Consider the following 24,220-nt stretch of genomic DNA (forward strand, 5'->3'; position numbering starts at 1 on the left):
CTTCAAAACCAAACGTCCAATTTTAATCATTCAAAGACCAAATATTATCTCCATAAACTGTTCTTAGTGATGAAATCATTTATTTTGATAAGGATTAATAGCATGAGTAAAATAAACGCGTTTAAATGTAGTCCAAAAAAAATTCAAGATTTTTAAATAAAAAAATGGTTGCTGTGCCTCACTCGACATAGATGGGTATAGTGTGTCGCGGACTTTTTTGTAGATATTTATAAGATCTACAATTAATTAGAACATTTTATGGTTCTATCTTTTATAGTTTAGGCAGCGTACGCAAAATAAGTAACTTTTCTGGTTGATTTTTTACACCTTGTGTCCGAAAAACCCAAATATCTTACGGAACCCTATTTTTTTCCAAAATAAAATATAGCCTATGTTACTCGTGGATAATGTAGCTTTCGAATGGTGAAAGAATTTTTAAAATCGGTCCAGTAGTTTTTGAGCCTATTCAGTACAAACAAACAAACAAACAAACAAACAAACAAACAAAGTTTTCCTCTTTATAATATTAGTGTAGATTGAAATACTACGATAAGCTCAGTGTTTCATTTCAGTCATTTGTCTCGATTATTTGCCGTAAGTGCTTTTAGACCGGACCTGAAGAGGAGGGATTTCGTTTGCGTAATATGAGGAACGCAGAGACAGAGCAAATCAGTCACTTTGTATAAAGGTCACGTACGCGACTGGTTCAGAGGGCAATCGGGGAGGGAACGCTCCGCACAGCCCCCGCGCTAACCCGGTGCGGGCGAGCGCGGTGGAAGTGCGGGTGTGCGGGGCGTCTTCCCCATTGCTATCTCGACCTGTCGCGGATTATACCTATAGTTTTGATGCTGCTGGCAAGTTTTGTGGACTTAAAAATATTTTTGACGTCATCTTTTTTTAATATTTGTAGTTCATTATGTGGGATTAGGCAAATCAATTGAAAGGGCTTCATGCGCTAATTTCAAAACTATTCTAGATCATTAGTCATTACATTTTAATAAATTAAGTATTTTCTAAAAAACAATAAAACATTTACAAAACAAGCCAAGTTTGGATTTTTTCCAGGTAGGTAGGTACTCGTAGGAAACGCCGAAATATTTTTTTGTTAAATATATCTACGCCAAATAAATTTGACTCGTAACATCCTCATATCTAACGTTACATAACGTAACGCGATTTTGTAAATATCTCTTACATCATTTTTAAAAAGTGGAACACTAAGTCTTAGTATTTTCAGTGCCATTTCTCTCCGTATATGAGCGTTGCGCCTTATCCGTTAGGTTTTTGATCTACAGTATAGACTGAAGTTACTAAGAAAAACTGGTATAAATACGTAGCTCTGTTAGATTCATACATCAAAGGCACGGCTTTAATCTGATTATGTGGCAATGATAGGTAGTAGGATAAATCAGTCCCGGACACTACCGTGGATTTCCATTACCCTCGTTAATCGATTAATTACTGTGGCCGTTCCAATCTTGACGATCGTAATCATGGTCATACTAGGCAAGCACGAGTTGCTCTTTTCGGGTAATCCTTGACGCCTTTAAGTACTAATATGGTGGCTCAACTTGCCTAGGGGCACCGTCTTTTTTGAGACACAGCCCATAGGTATCTCCAAATACACGTGTGCAGTTCACGCACGGTAGAAGTGAAACCTTCAGAAAATTAAACTTCGAGAAAATTAGAAGATTGCAGAGTATCAGGAGTAGGATAATTATAGGGTTAGTTTATTGCTAGGAATCTGCCCCGGCCTCGCACGGTCAGCTTATTACAATTTTTGTAGGGATCTCTAATTTTTTGAAAATGAAATATAGCCTATGTTACTCTGGAATAATATAAGCTCTCTCTTGATGAATTTTTTTTCTAGTTCTCAGTTCAGTAGTTATAGAGACTATATAAACTTACAAACTGTACCTCTTTTTAATATTAGTAAAGATAATACCAAGTTTAAAAATTATTGGCAATTCAATCTTCTACATTTATATAATTATGACACGAGAAAGCCTCTCGCTTATATACTAACTTAGATGTTAATATGTGTATTTTTCTCTATATTATGGTAGAAAATATTAGGTACAAGTAATAACACAATCAACAAAAAAAATCGATATATTCTCGAATATTCGAATTGATTACTTGATCAACTTGCCGATCTGAATTGGCTGATCTGTGGAACGATCCGGTGCGATCGTTCTTTGCCTATCGTGTTAATGGATTTTGTTTGGCTTTTACCGCTTTGCCGACGTAAAACTTTTCCGGGGGCTCGTGGAATCAGTAAACCGACACTTTTATACGATGTTATTATACGATAAAATTATTAGGTCGATTGTTTATGATTGAAAACTTTGTTGGCATATAAAATAAGTTGGAAACGTTTATTTATATTTGCTTGTACCTACCTACATTTATACTTCCTCCTGTAAAAATGTAGGTACCCGAGAATTATTTAATTCTTTCTCAGAAATGTTCTTTTTTCTTTCTTACAAAATGTCACATGATTTCAAACCTAAAACTTGCCAACACCAGCAAAAAAGAAATAGAAAATCACATTTGTAATATTAATAATCGTATTTTTTTTCTACTCTTTACTGTTATATAACGTTGAATATAGCACATTAAGTTGTGACGTGTTAACCACTAGGCTATCACAGCTTTTTTATTTATTGTACCTATAGTATGTAAATGATAATATATAGTGTAATAGGTATGTAAGCCAATCTAGATAGTGCTTGAGCATCTGCGAGGAGATAAAAATAATATTCGTAGATAACATTTCGGAATATTTGTCACTTTTGCAAAATACTATGACCACTTTCACTAAAAATGTGAAAGGGCGGAAAGGGAAACGAGACAAACTGTCTAGGGATAAAAAATAATGTGAGTGTTGATTAAACCAATGTAATACAGACTAAGCAAGATAATATTTCAAATATTTTCAGAATCTATTTAATCTATTTATCGGAACTAATTACTACTTAGGTATTAATTTAAAATTGTTAGGCAAAATACACTCCTACCGGTCTTCTAACGCTCCGCTTTCCGGTGCGGGGTCGCCATTTTACTATTACCTTGGGGTCCCAACGTCTATCGGTTTTTCAAACTATGTATGAGCTATGCCCATTACTATGTATGTCGGTTAAATTACATAACAACCTATTTTTATGGAAATCTGACAAACATGGACACGGATATTTTGTTAGAAAAAATTATTGTAAAAAAAAGACGCTCCCTCTACAACGTCTCGGGCTGCCAAGGGTCACTGCTATTATAGAGATAAGTGCTTCCCTGTCCAATTTTTCTTTCTTTTTCTCTTTATTGTACCTACTTACTATTTCTGGTACAAATTTAAAAAAAATCATACCTGAGCGGTGTAATTATGGCTCGATGTCGGTCCACAGCGATCGCAGTCAAAGTGAACACACTAACGTTCACGCTCAAAGCTTGCACGAATGGACAAAAGGCGCACATGAAATGCGGGAGCAGCCACCGCTGAAGCAACGCGGCTTGGAACTAAAAAAAAAACCGGCCAAGTGCGAGTCAGACTCGCGCACTGTTCCGTACTACAATCGTATTTTATCGACATTTTGCACGATAAGTCAAAAACTATGATGCATAAAAATAAATAAAAATCTGTTTAAGAACGCACAGGTGAAGACCTTTCATATGATATCCCACTTGATATAGGTAATTATTAGTTCATGACCACAATTTAATTTTTCTTGTGTGATGTAACCACAAATTCACGGTTTTCAGATTTTTCCGCGAATGTCTGCTATAAGACCACCTTGCCAAATTTCATGATTCTAGGGCAACGGTAAGTACCCTGTAGGTTTCTTGACAGACCGACAGACAGACAGACAACAAAGTGATCCTATAAGGGTTCCGTTTTTCCTTTTGAGGTACGGAACCCTAAAAATACTGAAGTATTTGTTTACCGCGCTAACAAGACGTTTCACGAAGGATAGGATGCCGGATCAAACACAGAAGATAAATAGCATACTAAAAACTTCTGCTTAAGTAAAAAAGTTCTCAACAATTCTAAGTTACCGACATTCTACAACTGAGAAAAGAAAAGTTCCTTAAAAACTAAGTAACTGCGGGTTCTTAACTTCAGGCAGGTGTAGATAGGTACCTATCCTTTCTCGGATTGAATATTAGGTACAATAGATATCAGTAAAAAAATCATAAATAATCGGTAATCATAAAATAGAATTAAATCATTTGTAAAAGCTTATGAAAACAAAAACTTACTTGGAATGGTACAGCAAATAATCCTATAACAATATCGGCTAGGGCTAAATTAGCTATGTAACAGTTTGTAACACTCTGCATTCGACGTGAGGTCGCCACTATCCACATGACGAGGAAATTGCCGACTACTGCCAGCACGGATATTGAGCCATACAAAAACGAAAGTAGTACAATCATACCCGTGGGCACATCGTACAGCGTATCTGAAACAAACTCTACATTAGAATTTAAGGACGAGAATCTTGGTACTAAAGTTTTTGATTAAGCTCTCGTCAATAAATAGGTACTTGTCTAAAATCTATATAAGTACACAAGAGGAAAAGCTAACTGACTGACTGACTAATCTATCAACGCACAACTCAAACCACTGGGCGGATCGAGCTAAAATTTTGCATGCAGATAGCTACTATTATGACGTAGGCATCCGCTACGAATGGATTTTTGAAAATTCAACCCCTAAGGGGGAAAATAGGTTTTGAAAGTGTGGTCCACGCTGACGAAGTCGCGGACATAAGCTAATGATTTTTGTTGTAGTTTGTGCTACGACATTTCATTAAAAATCAATAATCAATCCTAATAATCTAAAATTTATACAAAGCTATGTAGTGAATTGGCCAATATATACATTTCAATGCAACATTTTCAGAGGCAGTAAATGCTATTGTTGAAAGAAAACACACTCATTCGGATCATAAAAATGGATGAGATGCGGTCGTATACTAAACAAACGATAATAATATGTTTTACTTCTGGATTTTATGATCAAACCAAGAAAAGTTGTAAGGCTCTTAATGCTTTGGAATGTATAATGTGTTGGTAATTCACAAATATCGCTGAAATATTGAGTAGACTTAAGTACTACTTAAACTTTGTTTTATCTTATTCTGAACCTAACCACTTTTGTAAAATAATCAGCATGAGTATTTTGATTTGACGTGAAAGGTTGTTTTCCCGCAGCAAAATGATTTTGTCTTGGTGATTCAATGGATTTATGAAATAAATAAATTATTACAATTAAAAAACAGCAGATTTACAATTTGTGGATGGACTAAACTACAAAGCGACGTCGAACTAATAGTAACTAATACCTCGCGATAGCCTCGCGGCCGACTATGCATATGCATGCAGGACGCAGGTCTGTTGCCGTACTTAGCAATAAGCGCGAGAGCTTATTTTGCTGTACACATTTTCACTTTATTGGCAGCGCGTATAGTGAATCCCTGTTGTTTTACGTTCGTTGTGATTTTTTTTAAAATTAGGTATTTCAAAACAAAACATTTAAATTTTTAAATTTAACTCTGTTTCGATAAGTAGGTACTACTTACCTTATCGTTCTGCCGCGAAAAAACATCCATTAAAATAAAATATAGAAACTAATAGATAAAACATACCTAGACACTATTTTATAATAATACATACCGAATGTATCATTCGTAACATTGTGTCCTAAATATTCATTTATTGTTGCATTTCCAGCCCACTCCGGATCGTCTTCTTGTGTGGAACTCGTTGTGCTGTAACAAAAAATTAATACAACTTCTAGTAATTTTTTTTCTGGTGAAGGCTAAACCGACAATATAATACGTGGGTCACACCGAAAGTTATCTTCAGTGGTTTCCGTAGAAGGACGTCCTTTGTGCATAATATCATCAGTGAGATTGCTTCGTTCATGATTAAACTCATTAAACAGTACAGTTATAAACAGTGGCACGAGATGGGACTTTGTCATGAAATGTCAATCGAATTAGTCGTTCGTAACACTGTATTGTTTATAAGTTGTAATATAGGTATATCATGGGGTGACAATTTTAGATTTCGATGCGCAACACGCATTTTAAAATTTATAAAAACAAATGAGATGAATTAAATTTACATCTACAGCTTCTCAAGTTCTTTTTTCGAGATTTAAATTAATTTTTCACCGGCAACTTTTCTCACTGGCCAATTTAAAAACTTTCAGTTCAGAATTTACGATTTAGTTCAGCTGGGTACGATACATTTTACATTTCCCGTTTACAAATAGGGTAGGTCAGTAAATCTTACAAAGTGTAGCGCAAAATATAACATGTGTGAAAATATTATGCCCAACAGGAAAGGATTTCAGGGAAGGATTCACTTCAGGAAAGGTCACCGATAAAAAATAAAAGAAAATGAATAAATCTCACAAACGGCTCTAGTGAGAAATACAGAGAGCCCTTTATTTCGTTTTATCATAATATAAAGACAAGAATATCACAAAATATCTTCGCAATTCGAATAACTTCGTAACAAATTACTAGCTTATTTATATAATGTAGACTTGCTGTTTTCTTAGTTTTTGAATTATCGTGCAAAATGTCGAAAAAATACGACTGTAGTACGGAACCCTCGTTGCGCGAGCCTTACCCGCACTTGGCCGGGTTTTTTTAATATAGAGAAGATTTGTGCTCGCTGCACTCTAGTTATGCCTGGGAACTCTGTACTTTAAACTTTCTTGAATCAATGTGCGTCGCTAGCAGTCGTATTCCACCTGTTTAAATACCCACATGTTAATTCATCGAAGCATAAAACACGTTACTCGTTTGTGTTTCATGATGTGAAGCTGGTGTTCATTAGAGTGAAACTAATCATCATTGTAAATCTTACTGCATAAACAGCATAAAAGAATTCGCGAGGAAATCATCTGAATCAGCCATTGAAATAAATATTATGGTGACCGCGTAAAATACCAAATGCTTAAAATATTTAATCAGCCTTACAATTTGAGATTAATTTTAACATCAGATTTTTAATATAAAAATTTTTGCACTTCGTTTACATACTAATTTGTATATTACTGAGTAGCGACCCACCCCATCTTCGCATGGGTGCAATGTAGATACTAACGTGGTTCCATTGAGGTTGCCTCGGAAACTCTCAAATGAGAGGATTTTTTCCGAACTAATTCACATTATTTCAATTTCTCTAGGGATCCCTAATTTTTTGAGAATTAAACTATACCTTCCTCTTGAATCACTCTATCTGTTGGTGAAAACCGCATTGAAATCCGTTACGTAGTTTAAAGATCTACGCGTTCATACATACATACAGACAGCGGGAAGCGACTTTATTTTATACTATGTAGAGATAGAGATACAATGAAACTGTAACTAGACGATTGCTATAGGTACATATACGTTAAATGCCTAGTTCAGACAATTTCAATTAGCCTAATCTATTATTCTATTCACCTAGAACGCAGGTTTGTGGCAATCATAATAATATCATGTAAACATAAAACAAATCTAAAGTGTACAATAAAATTAGATAAACTACCGCGTGACTGCCATTCTCATGAACATTACCGCCGCAATCATGTAAATTAACTTGTGTCACGCACTTTTTACGGAAATAAAACTGCGAAGATCACGAAGTCCTTTATTTTTTCCATTCGTTAAAGAAAAAAAATTAGGTCATAACAATCGGACTATAATATCAAGAGCTAGGTGATGATGATAAAATGATGATGATGAGAGTTTTAAAAATCCAGTGGAAACTTTTTAATTAATTTTCCGGGATTAAATGTAGCCTATGTTCGTCACCAGGATGCAAGCTATTTCTGTATGAGATAAATGATTCTCATTTATAATAGCTTGTGTCACTCACTTTTTACGGATATAAAACATATTGCGAAGATCACGAAGTCTTCCATTCACCTATTTCTTTAATTTTTCTATGCAAATATTAGGTTATATTATCAAAAATAATTGTAGATTATCCAGTTAATTTAGAAAAGACATAACTAATCTATTTATCATCATAATACAATACTTTTTTTTTTTTTTTCTTTATTTGGAAGCTTAGTCACTTAGTGACTATGTCGCTTCGTAAGGTAAACAATAAACACAAAATCACCAAAATCTTACCCTCTAATCTTAAAATAATTTTTAACTAGCTTATATAATAACTTGGCCTGATCACTCGCAGGGAAAGAAAGAAAGGTAACACAATTAAAAATATTTAAATTAGAATCCAAAATATTACACAAACTTAACCTGAATGATTCAATCCGAACACACTCCAGCAACACATGGTATATATCTTCAATTACTCCACATGTGGAGCAATTGGGAGATTCTGTTTTTTTAATAAGGAAAGCAAATTTGTTCGTTGGAATGTGTCCGGAACGAAGTCTAAAAGCTATAGTTAGGTCCGCTCGACTGGTTTTATATTTATCGAACCAACAAAACCTCCAAGGTTCGGACTGCATCGTCCTGTACCAGATGCCCTTCTCTCTGGATCACTCATCAAAATACTCGTTCCAGAGAGAATAGCACCTCTCTTACATTCCCAATAAGGTCTGAAAAGTAAGGTTCTACCGAAATGTTCGCACCATCTAGGCGGGCTTGTTTAGCGAGGGTGTCCACTTTTTCATTGCCGGTAATGTAATACAATACTTACCTAATGTATTTTCAATCTATATAATAGACTAGCTGATCCCCGCGGCTTCGCCCGCGTAGATTTAGGTTTTTAAAGATCCCGTATAGCCTATGTCACTCAGGAATAATGTAGCTTTCTACTGGTGAAAGAATTTTTAAAATCGGTTTAGTAGTTCTAAAGATTACCCCCTACAAACAAACTTAACGACATTACCTCTTTATATAATACAACGGGCCGTGCAGCAGAAATCGTAATATTTTAATTTCGCCATAACTTCAAAACCAAACGTGCAATTTTAATCATTCAAAGACCAAATATTATCTCCATAAACTGTTCTTAGTGATGAAATTTGATAAGGATTAATAGCATGAGTAAAATAAACGCGTTTAAATGTAGTCCAAAAAAAATTCAAGATTTTTAAATAAAAAAATGGTTGCTGTGCCTCACTCGACATAGATGGGTATAGTGTGTCGCGGACTTTTTTGTAGATATTTATAAGATCTACAATTAATTAGAACATTTTATGGTTCTATCTTTTATAGTTTAGGCAGCGTACGCAAAATAAGTAACTTTTCTGGTTGATTTTTTACACCTTGTGTCCGAAAAACCCAAATATCTTACGGAACCCTATTTTTTTCCAAAATAAAATATAGCCTATGTTACTCGTGGATAATGTAGCTTTCGAATGGTGAAAGAATTTTTAAAATCGGTCCAGTAGTTTTTGAGCCTATTCAGTACAAACAAACAAACAAACAAACAAACAAACAAAGTTTTCCTCTTTATAATATTACTAGCTGATCCCCGCGGCTTCGCCCGCGTAGATTTAGGTTTTTAAAGATCCCGTATAGCCTATGTCACTCAGGAATAATGTAGCTTTCTACTGGTGAAAGAATTTTTAAAATCGGTTCAGTAGTTCTAAAGATTACCCCCTACAAACAAACTTAACGACATTACCTCTTTATATAATATAATATAATACAACGGGCCGTGCAGCAGAAATCGTAATATTTTAATTTCGCCATAACTTCAAAACCAAACGTCCAATTTTAATCATTCAAAGACCAAATATTATCTCCATAAACTGTTCTTAGTGATGAAATCATTTATTTTGATAAGGATTAATAGCATGAGTAAAATAAACGCGTTTAAATGTAGTCCAAAAAAAATTCAAGATTTTTAAATAAAAAAATGGTTGCTGTGCCTCACTCGACATAGATGGGTATAGTGTGTCGCGGACTTTTTTGTAGATATTTATAAGATCTACAATTAATTAGAACATTTTATGGTTCTATCTTTTATAGTTTAGGCAGCGTACGCAAAATAAGTAACTTTTCTGGTTGATTTTTTACACCTTGTGTCCGAAAAACCCAAATATCTTACGGAACCCTATTTTTTTCCAAAATAAAATATAGCCTATGTTACTCGTGGATAATGTAGCTTTCGAATGGTGAAAGAATTTTTAAAATCGGTCCAGTAGTTTTTGAGCCTATTCAGTACAAACAAACAAACAAACAAACAAACAAACAAACAAAGTTTTCCTCTTTATAATATTAGTGTAGATTAGTGTAGATGTAGATGTAGATGTAGATAAATACTGACTGAAATGATGAAATCCGCAGGAGAACCAAGGTCTCTACTTGTGTGGCCAGACCTTCATTATTTTATACTAGCTGATCCCCGCGGCTTCGCCCGCGTAGATTTAGGTTTTTAAAGATCCCGTATAGCCTATGTCACTCAGGAATAATGTAGCTTTCTACTGGTGAAAGAATTTTTAAAATCGGTTCAGTAGTTCTAAAGATTACCCCCTACAAACAAACTTAACGACATTACCTCTTTATATAATATAGCTGACCTGCCCCGGCTTCGCTCGGGTGGAGTTTAGAAAATTGAGGGGGAGGTTGAATTAAATTTTTCTCTCCGTAAGAACCATCCTCGAACTTCAAGAAATATTATAAAAAAAGTATTAGCGAAATCGGTTCAGCTGTTCTCGAGATTTGCGATGAGCAATACATTTAGTGATTCATTTTTATATTATAGAGCCGCGCGGATACCTTACTCATAGATCTAAACTCCCCTCCCGCACGCGCACCCCCGCCTTGGTGACGCCCACTTCGCAACGGGCCGTGCAGCAGAAATCGTAATATTTTAATTTCGCCATAACTTCAAAACCAAACGTCCAATTTTAATCATTCAAAGACCAAATATTATCTCCATAAACTGTTCTTAGTGATGAAATCATTTATTTTGATAAGGATTAATAGCATGAGTAAAATAAACGCGTTTAAATGTAGTCCAAAAAAAATTCAAGATTTTTAAATAAAAAAATGGTTGCTGTGCCTCACTCGACATAGATGGGTATAGTGTGTCGCGGACTTTTTTGTAGATATTTATAAGATCTACAATTAATTAGAACATTTTATGGTTCTATCTTTTATAGTTTAGGCAGCGTACGCAAAATAAGTAACTTTTCTGGTTGATTTTTTACACCTTGTGTCCGAAAAACCCAAATATCTTACGGAACCCTATTTTTTTCCAAAATAAAATATAGCCTATGTTACTCGTGGATAATGTAGCTTTCGAATGGTGAAAGAATTTTTAAAATCGGTCCAGTAGTTTTTGAGCCTATTCAGTACAATCAAACAAACAAACAAACAAACAAACAAACAAACAAACAAACAAACAAACAAACAAATTATTTTATAAAAGCTGAAAGTTTCTATGCGAATTGTCCCCAAGTTGGGGACAATGCGCCTCTCTGTGTTGGGGACCCCAACACAGGGAGGACAGCGACTATGAAATTGGGATCATGGTGGCTTTGGGAGATAGCAGGTCAAAAAAATTACTTCAAATTATAAAGTCAACTTTTTTTATATTTTCTTCGGAATAGTAGAAATTACGTCATGCATTGCCAGACACTAATTAGTATACTTAGTGACAAAAACTTTAGGTATACCTACCTAGGTACAACTTATTATCTTTTAGTGTAGATTTCTTCTAAGAAAAAACTTAGTAGCAGATAAGGTATCAAAATTATGTTGGTTCAGGCAGCTGTCCAGTTCCATCGTATAAATATTAGATATTTTTTGTTTTGTAATAAAATAATTATCTTAGCGAAAATCTCTTTGTAAATATAATTACAGTTCCTTATCTTATAGAGCTGTGATAGCCTAGTGGTTAGGACGTCCGTCTTCTAATCGGAGGTCGGGTGTTCGATCCCGGGCACGCATCTCTAACTCTTCTGCCCATGACTAAGGGAATAGCTCTCTATTTTTGCCCTGTGCCCCTGTGTTTAGGCACACACTTGTGGTGATATATTATCACCCGCACAGATGGGAAGTCTCCATAGAGATTGGCCAGTGTGGCCAAAATTTGGTCAGGAGGACATTTTTGGGGTTCCGTACCTCAAAAGGAAAAAGGAACCCTTATATTACTTCGTCGTCTGCCTGTCGTGTCTGTCAAGAAACCTATAGGGTACTTCCCGTTGACCTAGAATCATGAGGCAGGTAGGTAGGTCTTATAGCACACCACTAGCACACATAAAGGGAAAAAATCCGAAAACCGTAAATTTGTCGTCACATCCCAAAAAAAATTAAATATGTTTATGAACAAAATAGTTAATATTTTCAACTTTCAAAGTAAGTTTACTATACCAAGTGGGGTATCATATGAAAGAGTATATCATCTGTACATTCTAAAACAGATTTTTATTTATTTTTATACATAATAGTTTTTGTTTTATCGTGCAAAATGTCGAGAAGATACAACTGCAGTATGGAACCCTCGATGTGCGAGTCTAACTCGCACTTGGCCGGTTTTTATAACTGAAGCTTGCAGCTTACGCAAAGTAACCTGATCCAACCAATTAGTGAGGAGCTTCAGTAGAATTTTATTAAGTAACAAAGTGGTTTTTTACTTTCAATATTCATTGAAATCCTGATTAATTTTGCTTAAAAAAGCGAGTGGATTTTATTACGATTACTCGTTAGCGAACATGCAGATATATAGCCGTGCAGAGAGGGTACACGTAGGAATTACTAAAAGCTCCCTTTTACCGGTGGGCGGCGCCACCGCCTAAGCAAATTCGGCGCCCTAAGCGAATAACTGGAGGCACGCCCTTTGAGAAAAAAATTAAACAACAAATAAAACACAAATAACTATTTAAATAATTTAGTTAAATAACCCAAAAAGAGTCTTGTTTACTTAAGCCAAAAATAGTTTTGTTTAGATGACGTTAAATTTTCCACTTTCTAAATGATCCAGGATAGGAGAAGGGTGTACTTGATTTGTTTTGTGTTTTCCAATTTTCGATTTTTTTCTTGAATTCTAAGGAAACGATGTTTGTCTTCTTTCGTAGATAGAAACAATTATACACTTACTTAAGTAAGTACTCATAACGAAAGCGAACCAGAAATCAGATCGAGATGTGAATAATATCTTGAACGAACACTTTTCATATCTTATAATATTTGCAAAACAAACCCCGAGGGACTTGATTCGCGAGCGAAATATAATACAGTGGGCTCCTAGATCCTTTCGCATAAGACTCCACCGGGAGAAGGGGAGTTCGATTCTTAGGCAAACAAAGTGAGATAAATATACCTAATTAACGTTAATTAAATTATATTATGCTAGTAACAATATCCGGGACTGATAGCTAATGTGCTCTGCGAGACACGAGACGCGTAAATACTAAACTTGAACCTTCGGAGTCAGTCATCCATCCAGTTACTGACTTTGGTCAACGTTGCTTAGCTAGCACAATCACTGATGCAATGTCGCAACTAGGCTACACGCTTCTGTTCTTCTTTTGCTGCTGTTGCTCTACCGTCTTGGCTCTACTACTATTATTTATTATTCTGTTTCTTCTTTATTAGTCTTTGCTTATCCATTGTTGTATATAGGCTTCCTCATGCAAACGCTATTCTCCTCGGTGTTAGGCGAGCGTTCTCAAAGTTTTTCCCACAAGCTTGGCGTAGGAACAACGAGATGGTTGTTTGCCATGGTGTTGGTTTGGTTGGAAATGGTGGTTTGAGCGGCGCTGCGCAGCAAATATAGTTTATATGAGTCAGTATGGAGCAAGGTGCAGGCCTGCAGTCCACAGAGTACTTTGTAAGTCGCATCTCGTCGCGTCGAGCAGCGCAGCGTTAGTTTGGACCATTAAAGTTTATAAAAAACTTAACGTTACATTATCTAATTTTATGCATGATTTTTAATAATGTAAATTTTCTAATATATTTTATGCAAGTATGTTGATAAGATTACTTTTATGTCCATCGAGGCATATTAAAAGGTCCAGATTACCTATCAGATTGGAGCTTTAGGGCAAAATGGAGTCCTTATTTCACACCTCACTGAACGTGTCTTTATTTATTATCTACCCTATACATGTTCTGGTCCGTTAAAAATAATGTAGGTACTTATTTCCGTTAATAGGTATGCCTGTAATCATGGGGGCTTTAAATAGCGAAGTCATAAACTCAGCTAATTAGTAAAAGTGCAGGTATGCCTACAAAATTACTGTACTGATCATCAACATCACCATCATGGCCAATTCACTACTGAGCACGGGTCTGCTCTCACAATGAAAAGGATTCGGCCATAGTCTACAACGCTGGTCAAGTGCGAATTGGCAGACTTCACATACATACATATATAGGGATATTTTACCTAAAAATATCGTGATAGAAGTCCTACAGCTAACTACTTATTTCACTTGTAAAGTTTCAACTGTTGGCGTACGGTCAAGTTGCCAAAGAATAAATTGAATCATACCACGTACTTAGTTTGTAGAACTTCTAACTTTTGTGTACATTCAACTTCCATAACTTGTCAATTTTTATATTAACACTAGCTTATGCTCGCGACTTCGTCCGCGTGGACTACACAAATTTCAAACCCCTATTTCACCCCCTTAGGGGATGAATTTTCAAAAATCCTTTCTTAGCGGCTGCTTACGTCATAATACGTCATATACCTACATGCTAATTTTTAGCCCGATCCGTCCAGTAGTTTGAGCTGTGCGTTGATAGATCAGTCAGTCAGTCAGTCAGTCAGTCAGTCAGTCACCTTTTACTTTTATATATTATTTAGATTATGTCGGGGGTCAGGGTGATTATTGAATGGTATTCAGTAAGCACAGTAGGAGTTGCAAGGACTCAACTAGTAATCAACTCAACGGACGAAGCAAAAGCTGTTTAAATACAGGCATAGGATAGGTAGGCACGTTTTTATGCAAATGCAATAATTAAGACCGTATGGTGAAGATCCAAGGCGCTCGCGCTGGATCAACGGACATAAAGCTATGTAAATTAGGGTGTTATGTTAATAGGTATAATTAATCAAAGCCAAAGGTAGTTACGCGACTTGAAATTTTTACATTCTTATTCAATCCGAGCCTTTAAAAAATTACCTAAGGTATATCTAAACGTTGAAACTTTGTCATTTGTTTTTTGTCAATTGATCGGTCACCGTTTTACATACTATTGAAAAATTCCTTAGATGAATCTTGTATTTTTGAATTATTTTTTATTCTTTCAAATAATATGGGATTGTCCAGCTGTCTTTATGTCTGTCTGTTTTTCTGTCTGTCTGTCTGTCCATCCGTCGGTCGGTTTATCTGTCTGATAGGTTTTCGCGTTCATAAGTTTAGCATATTTTGAGGAAATTTTGTACAGAGATAGCATCTTGGGGATAGATATAGGATACTTTTTGTCCCAGAAAATCAAAGAGTTCCTACAATTTTTTTTAAAAACCTACTTAAATCCACGCAGACAGAGTCATCTAGTATAATATATCATTTATAATCTTTAGAAATGAGAATTGGTAACAAAACTGGTAAGTAGTTAACTATGTAGGTATGCGACAGATCGAGATGACAATCGGAGAGGGAACACCCGCACAGCCCCCGCGCTATGAGCCGGCGTGGCGAGCGCGGGTGACGTACGGGTGTGCATGGCGTCCTTCCGCCTCATACACCGATTGCCATCTCAACCTGTCGCGGACTATACATGTTGGTATGTACCTAGCTACATGAAAACAAAGAAAAGACGAATGACAAATCAATTTAATTGGAATCCCGTTAAAGTACGAGAAAATGTAATAAATTTAATTTTAGGTGAAAATCTTTTCTAAATTACTTTTGAATGAATAAAGGAAGGGTATGTTATAATTTGGGATGGTTGGATAAAACTCTATAAGTGATTTATTTTCTCAATAGGAATTTCGTAAACGGTATTGGAAAAATTTATCAAATTAAACAAAAAGATAAAAAGGGATGAAATATAAAAGGGATGAATTTGAAATATAGAAAGGGGAATCAAAAAGTGCTTGGTAGTTTATTATCACTTTAAGATCAAATTAAGATACTTTTCAAAAAACCGGCTAAGTGCGAGTGAGGCTCGCGCAACGAGAGTTCCGTACTACAGTCGTATTTTTTCGACATTTTGCACGATAATTCAAAAACTATGATGCGTAAAAATTAATATAAATCTGTTTTAGAATGCACAAATGAAGCTCTTTCATATGATACCCCACTTGATATAGTTATCTTTCTTCGAAAATTGAAAATCCTAATTATTAGTTTATGACCAAAATTTCGTTTTTTTTTTGTGATGTAACCACAAATTCACGGTTTTCAGATTTTTTCCCTACTGTCTGCTATAAGACCTACCTACCAAATTTCATGATTCTTGGTCAACGGGAAGTACCTTGACAGACCGACAGACAGACAGACAACAAAGTGATCCTATAAGGGTACCCTAAAAAGAGTAAAATAACCCTAAAAAGGGTAAAATATATTATTTGAGTAGTTTTTACAGTTCGAAACAATTTAACAGTAAATTACTATTATTACAAAATAAAAGCTTTTTATTAGGCGACTCTTTTTGCCTAGCAACGGAAATCCTAATCTTGTTTCCTATAATATCATAAATGGGAAAGGTTGGATGTTTATTACTCCTTCACGCCAAAATAACTCAACACGATAGATTAGCTGAGAAATTGAGTTTTTAAAAACTTAAATCTAAGTACGAGGACGAAGTTGCGGGCATCATTATAATATTATCTGATATTTTTCAAATTTGTTTTTTATTTGACTCGCTCCAGCATGCACGGGGCTGCAATGGCTTGTATAGTATGGTATAATAACATTGTTAATTAAAAATTAAAAAGAGCAACCGCCGAGTTTCTTGCTGGTTCTTCTCGGTAGGAACGGCATTCCGAACCAGTGGTAAATTAAAACTACCTGACTATTCATAAGCACTTGTAAAAAGTTTTCATGAATAAAACATATTTTATTCTATTCTTTTCAAAAGGGAACGCGAAAAATCTAGGAACAGTGTGACCAACTAAAATAAAGGTGTGTCATATCGCAGATAAGGCAACAAAGAAAACCACGATCCCCTCCGGATGTATTTTTAATAGTATACCTACGAGTATCTCTTGTTATATTTGATTACTGAAAAGATAAGAACTCCTAGTTAGCTCTAGATAAAGAGCCGTTCTTTGGAATTGGGGCAAAAATAATTAATTACTGATTCATAAATGTTTTATTTCTTTGTACCTTTTACGTTTTCCAGTGAAATAAGCCTAGATATGAATAGAAATAATAAGTTTGGCATAGTTTTAAATAAGTGTTTGAAAACATATTGTGTAAAATTTAAAAAGCTATTTCGAGCATGATCGTAATCCTGTTTAAACAAAAATGTCTAGAATTACCTGAGTCGCACGTTTAATAACATCTATTATATGAGATACTCGTAGGTACTTAGTACTTACCTACCTAAATCCTACTCATTCACAGAGTCCAGGTGTTTTTAGTAACAAACTGGTATCAAAAAGTTGGGTTAAAAAATATAGCTTTGTGCTGTAACTCTTACAGAGTCTATTATTTCGACAGAGTTTTAAGCATAGGTTCGAGGTTCTGTATTATTAATTGTAACATTTTCATTTAAGAACTTATTAAACCAGATACGTCTAAAAAATAGCAACGTCGAGATACGACTAGGTACCTACCTATATTTTTTTAAATACCCATTCTTCTTGGGATTATTGTAAACTGTAATAAAAAGTACTGCAAATAAAGGAAAAAATGTGTCAAGCGTTCTATTTTAATCTGTAATATTTAATAATAAGCCGTTGCGCGTAAACTAACAAGGCGCTTGTCCGGCAGCCGACGATAAGCGGAAAACGATTAGAGCTAAGAATTAGAAAGAAGTTATTGAGCAACAAAAAGTGAGTGCATACTTGGGATCGTTTTGTCGCTGGCCTTTAAGCGAATGTGCGACGCAATAAGACTCGCACCGGTCACTCAGATAGGCGGCCGAGACATATTATTACATTCATTAATCTCTGCGTAAACTATGCCAGTTTTTTGAGTGTTTTGAGTTGATCGCCTACAGAGCCTAGCTGAGCGAGCTTTTTCTTTGATAGCTCTAGTCGTAGCGACGAACTAGTGCAGCGAGAGTTCTCGCCAACGATCTCGCGTAGTCAGTGATCAACTATCTATATATAAAAGGAAAAGCTAACTGACTGACTGGCTGGCTGATCTATCAAAGCACACAGCTCAAACTACTGGATGGATCGGGCTGAAATTTGGCATGCAGATAGCTACGAGTATTATGACGTAGACATCCGTTAAGAAAGGATTTTCGAAAACTCAATCCTAGAATCATGTTAGGGCGATAAAAACACTATAAAGTCCAAACAAAATAAGAGACAGTTACATAAATTAGGCGGTTAAAGTAAAATTACTGTTTTGAAGATACAAGCCCACCAAAAAAGAAAACACTTCGTTGTATCAAGTCAGGATTATTTACCTTTTTAACCGACTTCAAAAAAGGAGGCTATGTATTAAATCCGTATAACTATGTACCTATGACTGCGATTATCTCAATAACTAATGAACCAATTTTGACGATTTTTAGCTAAATTTTAACCAGGGAGCTCCTATACTTACCTGACTTGTGCAACCCACTTTGTTTTTTAGTAAGTACTTGTTTCACTTTAACAGTAACTTTACTTTTACCGCCTGGTGTGCAACTAGACCCAGTAAACTTAGTAACCCACTTTGTTTTTTGGTAAGCACTTGTTTAAATTTAACAGTAACTTATAACTATTACTGCCTGGCGTGCTACTAGAGTTTACTAGACCCATTAAACTTAAAAACCCATTTTGTTTTTTGGTAAGCACTTGTTCAACTTTAACAGTAACTTAACTATTACCGCTTGGCGTGCAACTAGACCCAGTAAACTTAGTAACCGTATCTAACTTTTAGTGCGGCTTAAAGAGGGCTTTAGATAAAAAATAAACCGTCAACATGAATGAAAATAGAAACTCCTTTTATGAACAGAGAAAATTGCAACGTAAAGCAGAGCTACGCAATATGCCTGAGTCCTGACAGCTTTGATATTGCTTAGGTACCTATATTCAAATTACTTGTCGCAGCGACCCTTATCCCTTTACTTGATATTGAGAAACTTTCTGTTTGCTGATAGAATATAGTAGATAGTAGGTACCTATAATAGGAGATACGCGACAGGTGGAAATGGCAGCCCCCGCGCTAACTCGGTGCGGGCGAGTGCGGTTGACGTGCGGGTTTCTTTCTTTTCTTTCTTTCTTTTCGCTCTGGGCTGGTTTCCGCACTTAAACGTTTCCGTCTGTTGTGCGTGCATTGCCCCTCCCCGCTGAAGTTTGACGTGCGGGTGTGCGGGCGTCCCCCCATCTCATACCCCGATTGCCATCTCTACCTGTCGCGGACTATAACTATAGATAGTTAAAAGTTTTTAGGGCTCCGTACCTCAAATGGAAAAACGGAACCCTTATAGGATCACTTTGTTGTCTGTCTGTCGGTCTGTCAAGAAACCTACAGGGTACTTTTCGTTGACCTAGAATCATTAAATTTGGCAGGCAGGTAGGGTTCACTAATGAATGACAAAAAACGTATGACAAATTATCAGTTCACCAAAAACTTTTGAAAAACTAATCAAATCACAAACGTCGTATACCGCAAACATATCATTTTACAAAAGATCATTTGACAAATATTCTATTCACAAATGTTTAACTTTCCAAATTTGCTGAATGTTAAAATATCATTAAAAAATTTATTATCTCACCAAATAATTTGTTTTTCAAATTCGCGATTTTACAAAATAATAGATGATAAATTTATTATTTGATAAAATAACTAATTAACAAAAAACATACAAAAAGTCTGTTTTGCATACATATGCAAACCCCTATGCAACGCAGCAATAATATCATGGGGCTCCTTTTTTCTGGGTGGTAAAAAAAGAAATAACCCACGAAGGGGGGGGGAACCCCCTTCTAACCTAACCGTTCCGAGTCCGAGTGCCCCAAGTCCCGAGCTCGCTTCGCTCGCTCTTGATGGTGGGAGCGGGGGGGATGAGAGAGACCCCCCCACCATAGTGGTGGTCTCTTCTCGTCGACCGGGGCCCATCGACGGAGCGAAGGAGGGGCTCCGTTTTTCTGGGTTGAAAGAGACCCCCCATTATAGTAAGCGGTCTCTTCCGTCGGCCCGGTCGACATATAAAAGATTTGAGTGAATTCTTAAAGTATTTATCAAACAGTTCATTTTATCAAACAATTCATTTTATCAAAAAAAAAGTGCGATATGTTGTTTTACTAATTAACACGATTAAAGAAATCAATTGTTTCTCAAATGATATTTTATGAAATAACAATTTGTCTGGTAATTTGTTTTATCAAATGAATTATTTGTAGAAACATAAGTTTTATAACGATCATAAAACGATTCATAATTTTGCCAAAATTTGTTTGGGAAATGAAACTTTGTCATTTGTTTTTTGTCAATTGATCGGTCACCGGCAGGTAGATCTTATAGCTGGCTTTAGGGGGGAAATCTGAAAACTGTGAATTTGTGGTTACATCACACAAAAAAATTAAATTGTGGTCATAAACTAATAATTAGTATTTTCAATTTTCTAACTAAGATAACTATATCAAGTGGGGTATCATATGAAAGGGCTTTACCTGTGCATTCTAAAACAGATTTTTATTTATTTTTATGCATCATAGTTTTTGAATTATCGTGCAAAATGTTGAAAAAATATCACTGTAATACGGAACCCACGGTGCGCGAACCTGTTTCGCACTTGGCCGGTTTTTTTTCAATTAAGTAGTTCTTCAAGTGAACACAAGCTTAGTTCATATAATTTATTATTATTGTGACCATTTTATTTTAGCAACTTATATTGCAGCTTCCTCTTATCCACTTTTGTAGAAGTTATTGGCGTGTATGAGATACTAGGTGATGCCCGCGACTTCATCCGCATGGATTAAGGTTTTCAAAAATCCCGTGGGAACTCTTTGATTTTTCGGGATAGAAAGTATATGTCCATCCCCGGGATGGGATGCAAGCTAATATCTCTGTACCGAATTTCATCAAAATCGGTTGAACGGATTGGCCGTGAAAAGCTAGCAGACAGACAGACAGACAAACTATCGCATTTATAATATTGGTATGGATTAGTATGGATATGGATTATTGTATGACCATTAATTTTGTAACTTTTGTAATTTCTTAAAAGCTATTTCAACTGTCTACTGTAATAGGTCTATTTCAACTGTCCTATCCACCTATTCTGGGAAGACACCTGTTCTGAAACACGAAAAAATTAAACGTTTTATTTTGATGCTTGTTCGTGACAACATGCTGATGTCTAATGGACACCAGACTTTTGAAGTCTTAATTTGGATTGCGCTCGAAGATGCCTGTTTACGTAGTAGTACTTCCAACTTCTTTGGCCTGTTATTCTTACTTTAAAGACAGGTACTTAATTAGAAAATCACTGCCCGTCACTTTCTATCACTACGATCATAGTATCTACTCGTGTGTCATAACTCTATGATCACTACCTATATTATAAATGCGAAAGTGTGTTTGTTTGCTGGTTTATTGGTTTGTCTTTCAATTACTTCGCAACGGAGTAAAGACGTATCAACGTGATTTTTTGCATGATTAGGTATAAGTAACTAAAAAGAGAGAAAGAAGAAAATAAAAACTTGAAGAGTAACATCTAGGCTACGTTATATCCCGGAAAACAAAAGCTCTATCACGACATTTTCAAAAACCTAAATCAATGCGGCCAAAGTTAGCTAGTAGTTAATAGAATAAAACAAGAAAATATTTAGTCTCTACCATCGATATAAATGACAAGATATGGTCAAGCGAACAAAAGTTTTCACGGTTTAGTTAAACCAAATAAATCATCGCCACCTCTTAGATACTAATGAACGACCCGTTAGAAATCCAGACGTCACTGAAATTGCATTGGTGCATAAGCGCCAATTAGTCGGTGTCATTTTGTTTGTTCACTAACCCTGTCCATACGAAGTAATATAATTTGTATAAGTCAATGGTCTCCACACACAAAGACGACAGATAGTAGGTACCTATTCCAACTTTGGTTCAAGTAGAAATCCATTAGTGGCTGACCCTAAGTTGTAATATATTGTTGTCGGATTATTCTCCGTTACTTATAAGAGATGATGATTTATACCAATACGTGGCGGGCACGAGTCGTGTCGAGGCGCGGACGAGGCACGGATTCAAAACATCACGATCATTTTATATGACGTATAGTAGTTTATCAGAAGGGTTGTAGTCTAGCACTCCCACGGTGACCAGCCGGCTTGGGAGGCAGAGAGGGGCAATCTTAAGTGTAAAGTTATTTTTTCTTTTTAATTTTATGCTGTTTTCGTAACAACATTTTGTTATTTTTGTGGCATTTTAGAACGTTATGATTATTTGTCTCTAGAGGGGAAGATATACTTAATTTATATGCAGAATATTTAGGACGCAATTCTTTTTGATTTTTTAAATAAACTATTTTATCATATTTCAAAATCGCGTTTCTTCCTTGTTGTCTTTCTTCTTCAAGACTTTTTCTTAATTCTTTCCTTTTTTCCAAAACTTCTTTGGGAAAATCCTCCATTATGTAAATATTTGTTTCTTTAAGATACTTTTTCTTTTTCAATACTTCTATTTTTTTCCCCACCGAAGACAAAACCACTATAACTGGTCTTAACTTATTTTTATTTTTACCCATTATTCCTATGTATTCTATGCAGTTTTTATCAAAATTTAAATTCATTTTGCTGTTAATTATATTTATTATATTTTCCTCTAAATCTTGGTAGGTATTTTCTTTTTCCTCGATGCCAAAGAAGATTAAGTTTTTTCGTCTTATATTTTCCAAATAATTTATCTGTTGCTGCTGTTTATTTATTTTTTTCTTCCAGTTCATTATATTTCTCCAAGATGACTAAGAATTTCTTATCAATATGATCACTTATTGCGCTTGTTATTTCTTCTTTCATATCTAGGAAGTCCTTTTTTTGCCAGTTAAATTGTTCTTTAATCTCCTCTAGCAAGCGCGAAACACCTTCCATTGTTATTTTTTATTTTACTCGTGGAATAGTGCCTAATGTGTAGTGATATCTTGGATAATTATTCTGTATAAGTAGGTTATTTTTATATGTAAGTATGTAGGTAGGTCTCTTCGTAATAAGTACGTATTGCTCCCGTAATTTTATAAGATATAAATTTTAAATTATGTAAAAATAATATCTGTATTAGTTGAGGCCGGAATCGAATTCGGTGCCTCTTGTACTCATCATCGGTCAAACATTCAACTCAACACTTCAAAAAATTTAGCCCTTAGTTTATTTGCGGCGAGTAGGTAGGTAGGTACTCAGTGCCGTTCTTTGTTTAATGCGACAAACGAATATTTTTATTCCAATTAAGTATTTCCATATATTATAATCAAGCTTGGCACAAAAGATAACTTTGTAGGACCTATTTATTGTTTTGGTTTACAATGGGCATTAGTTTACCTTGTAATTGGCAAGTTTTATTGTTGCACATCGAACATTGGCGCCATGTTGGTACAATCGTCATGCGTAGAAATAAAAAGCACTTTTTCGCGTATTTAACGGGCACTCACATGTACAATAACATTTGCACGTAATAATTGCATATAGATCTTCAATTTATTACAATAAACAGACTTAGTATTGCACTTTAACTATTTTTTATTCACATAAATTACGGAGCTGATATCACTGTGTTGCGCTGCAGCGCCCTCCTGTTGCGCTGCAGCGTCTGATGGTGAAAATGGAAAGGCTAGCAGACAAAGAGTAATTAAATATAATTTTAAGAAAAATATAACCAACAGGAGGAGGCCTTCGCCTAAGAGGCGAACTGAAAATAGCAGAATATATAGTACCATCGTTAAAAAAAAATATTTACAAAAACTTAATAAATTATGTATACTGGTATTGCCATTATTTTTAGTTACATTATAAGTACCTACTTGTATTGTTGTTGTAATTGTAATTGTTAATTGTATTGTATTATGTTAAATATAACAAAATAGTAATCTACTTATTAGGTACTAACTACATAGGTAGGTACTGTTACTAATTACTACTTAGTACTTACTACTACAAAGTACGAACTAGGAATTAACTGTGGTGTAAAAAGGATCTTCACTTACAAGTACACAATAAAGATATGCATGTAAAT

At 35.3% G+C, this 24,220-nt stretch overlaps 1 protein-coding gene across 1 annotated transcript in view; it reads right to left on the reverse strand.

Annotated features, from left to right (window-relative positions):
* The window catches only part of LOC117982237 (substance-K receptor-like), a 51,693-nt gene that overhangs the window by 21,125 nt on the left and 6,348 nt on the right, over positions 1-24,220 (reverse strand). Inside the window, exons 2-4 of the mRNA XM_034968557.2 lie at positions 5,674-5,768; positions 4,255-4,457; positions 3,365-3,513 (exon numbers count right to left, since the gene is read on the reverse strand). Coding sequence (XP_034824448.1) covers positions 3,365-3,513; positions 4,255-4,457; positions 5,674-5,768 — 447 coding nt within the window. The remainder of the gene's footprint in view (positions 1-3,364; positions 3,514-4,254; positions 4,458-5,673; positions 5,769-24,220) is intronic.

Source organism: Maniola hyperantus, chromosome 5 (assembly GCF_902806685.2).
Source record: "Maniola hyperantus chromosome 5, iAphHyp1.2, whole genome shotgun sequence".
Taxonomy (NCBI): domain Eukaryota; kingdom Metazoa; phylum Arthropoda; class Insecta; order Lepidoptera; family Nymphalidae; genus Maniola; species Maniola hyperantus.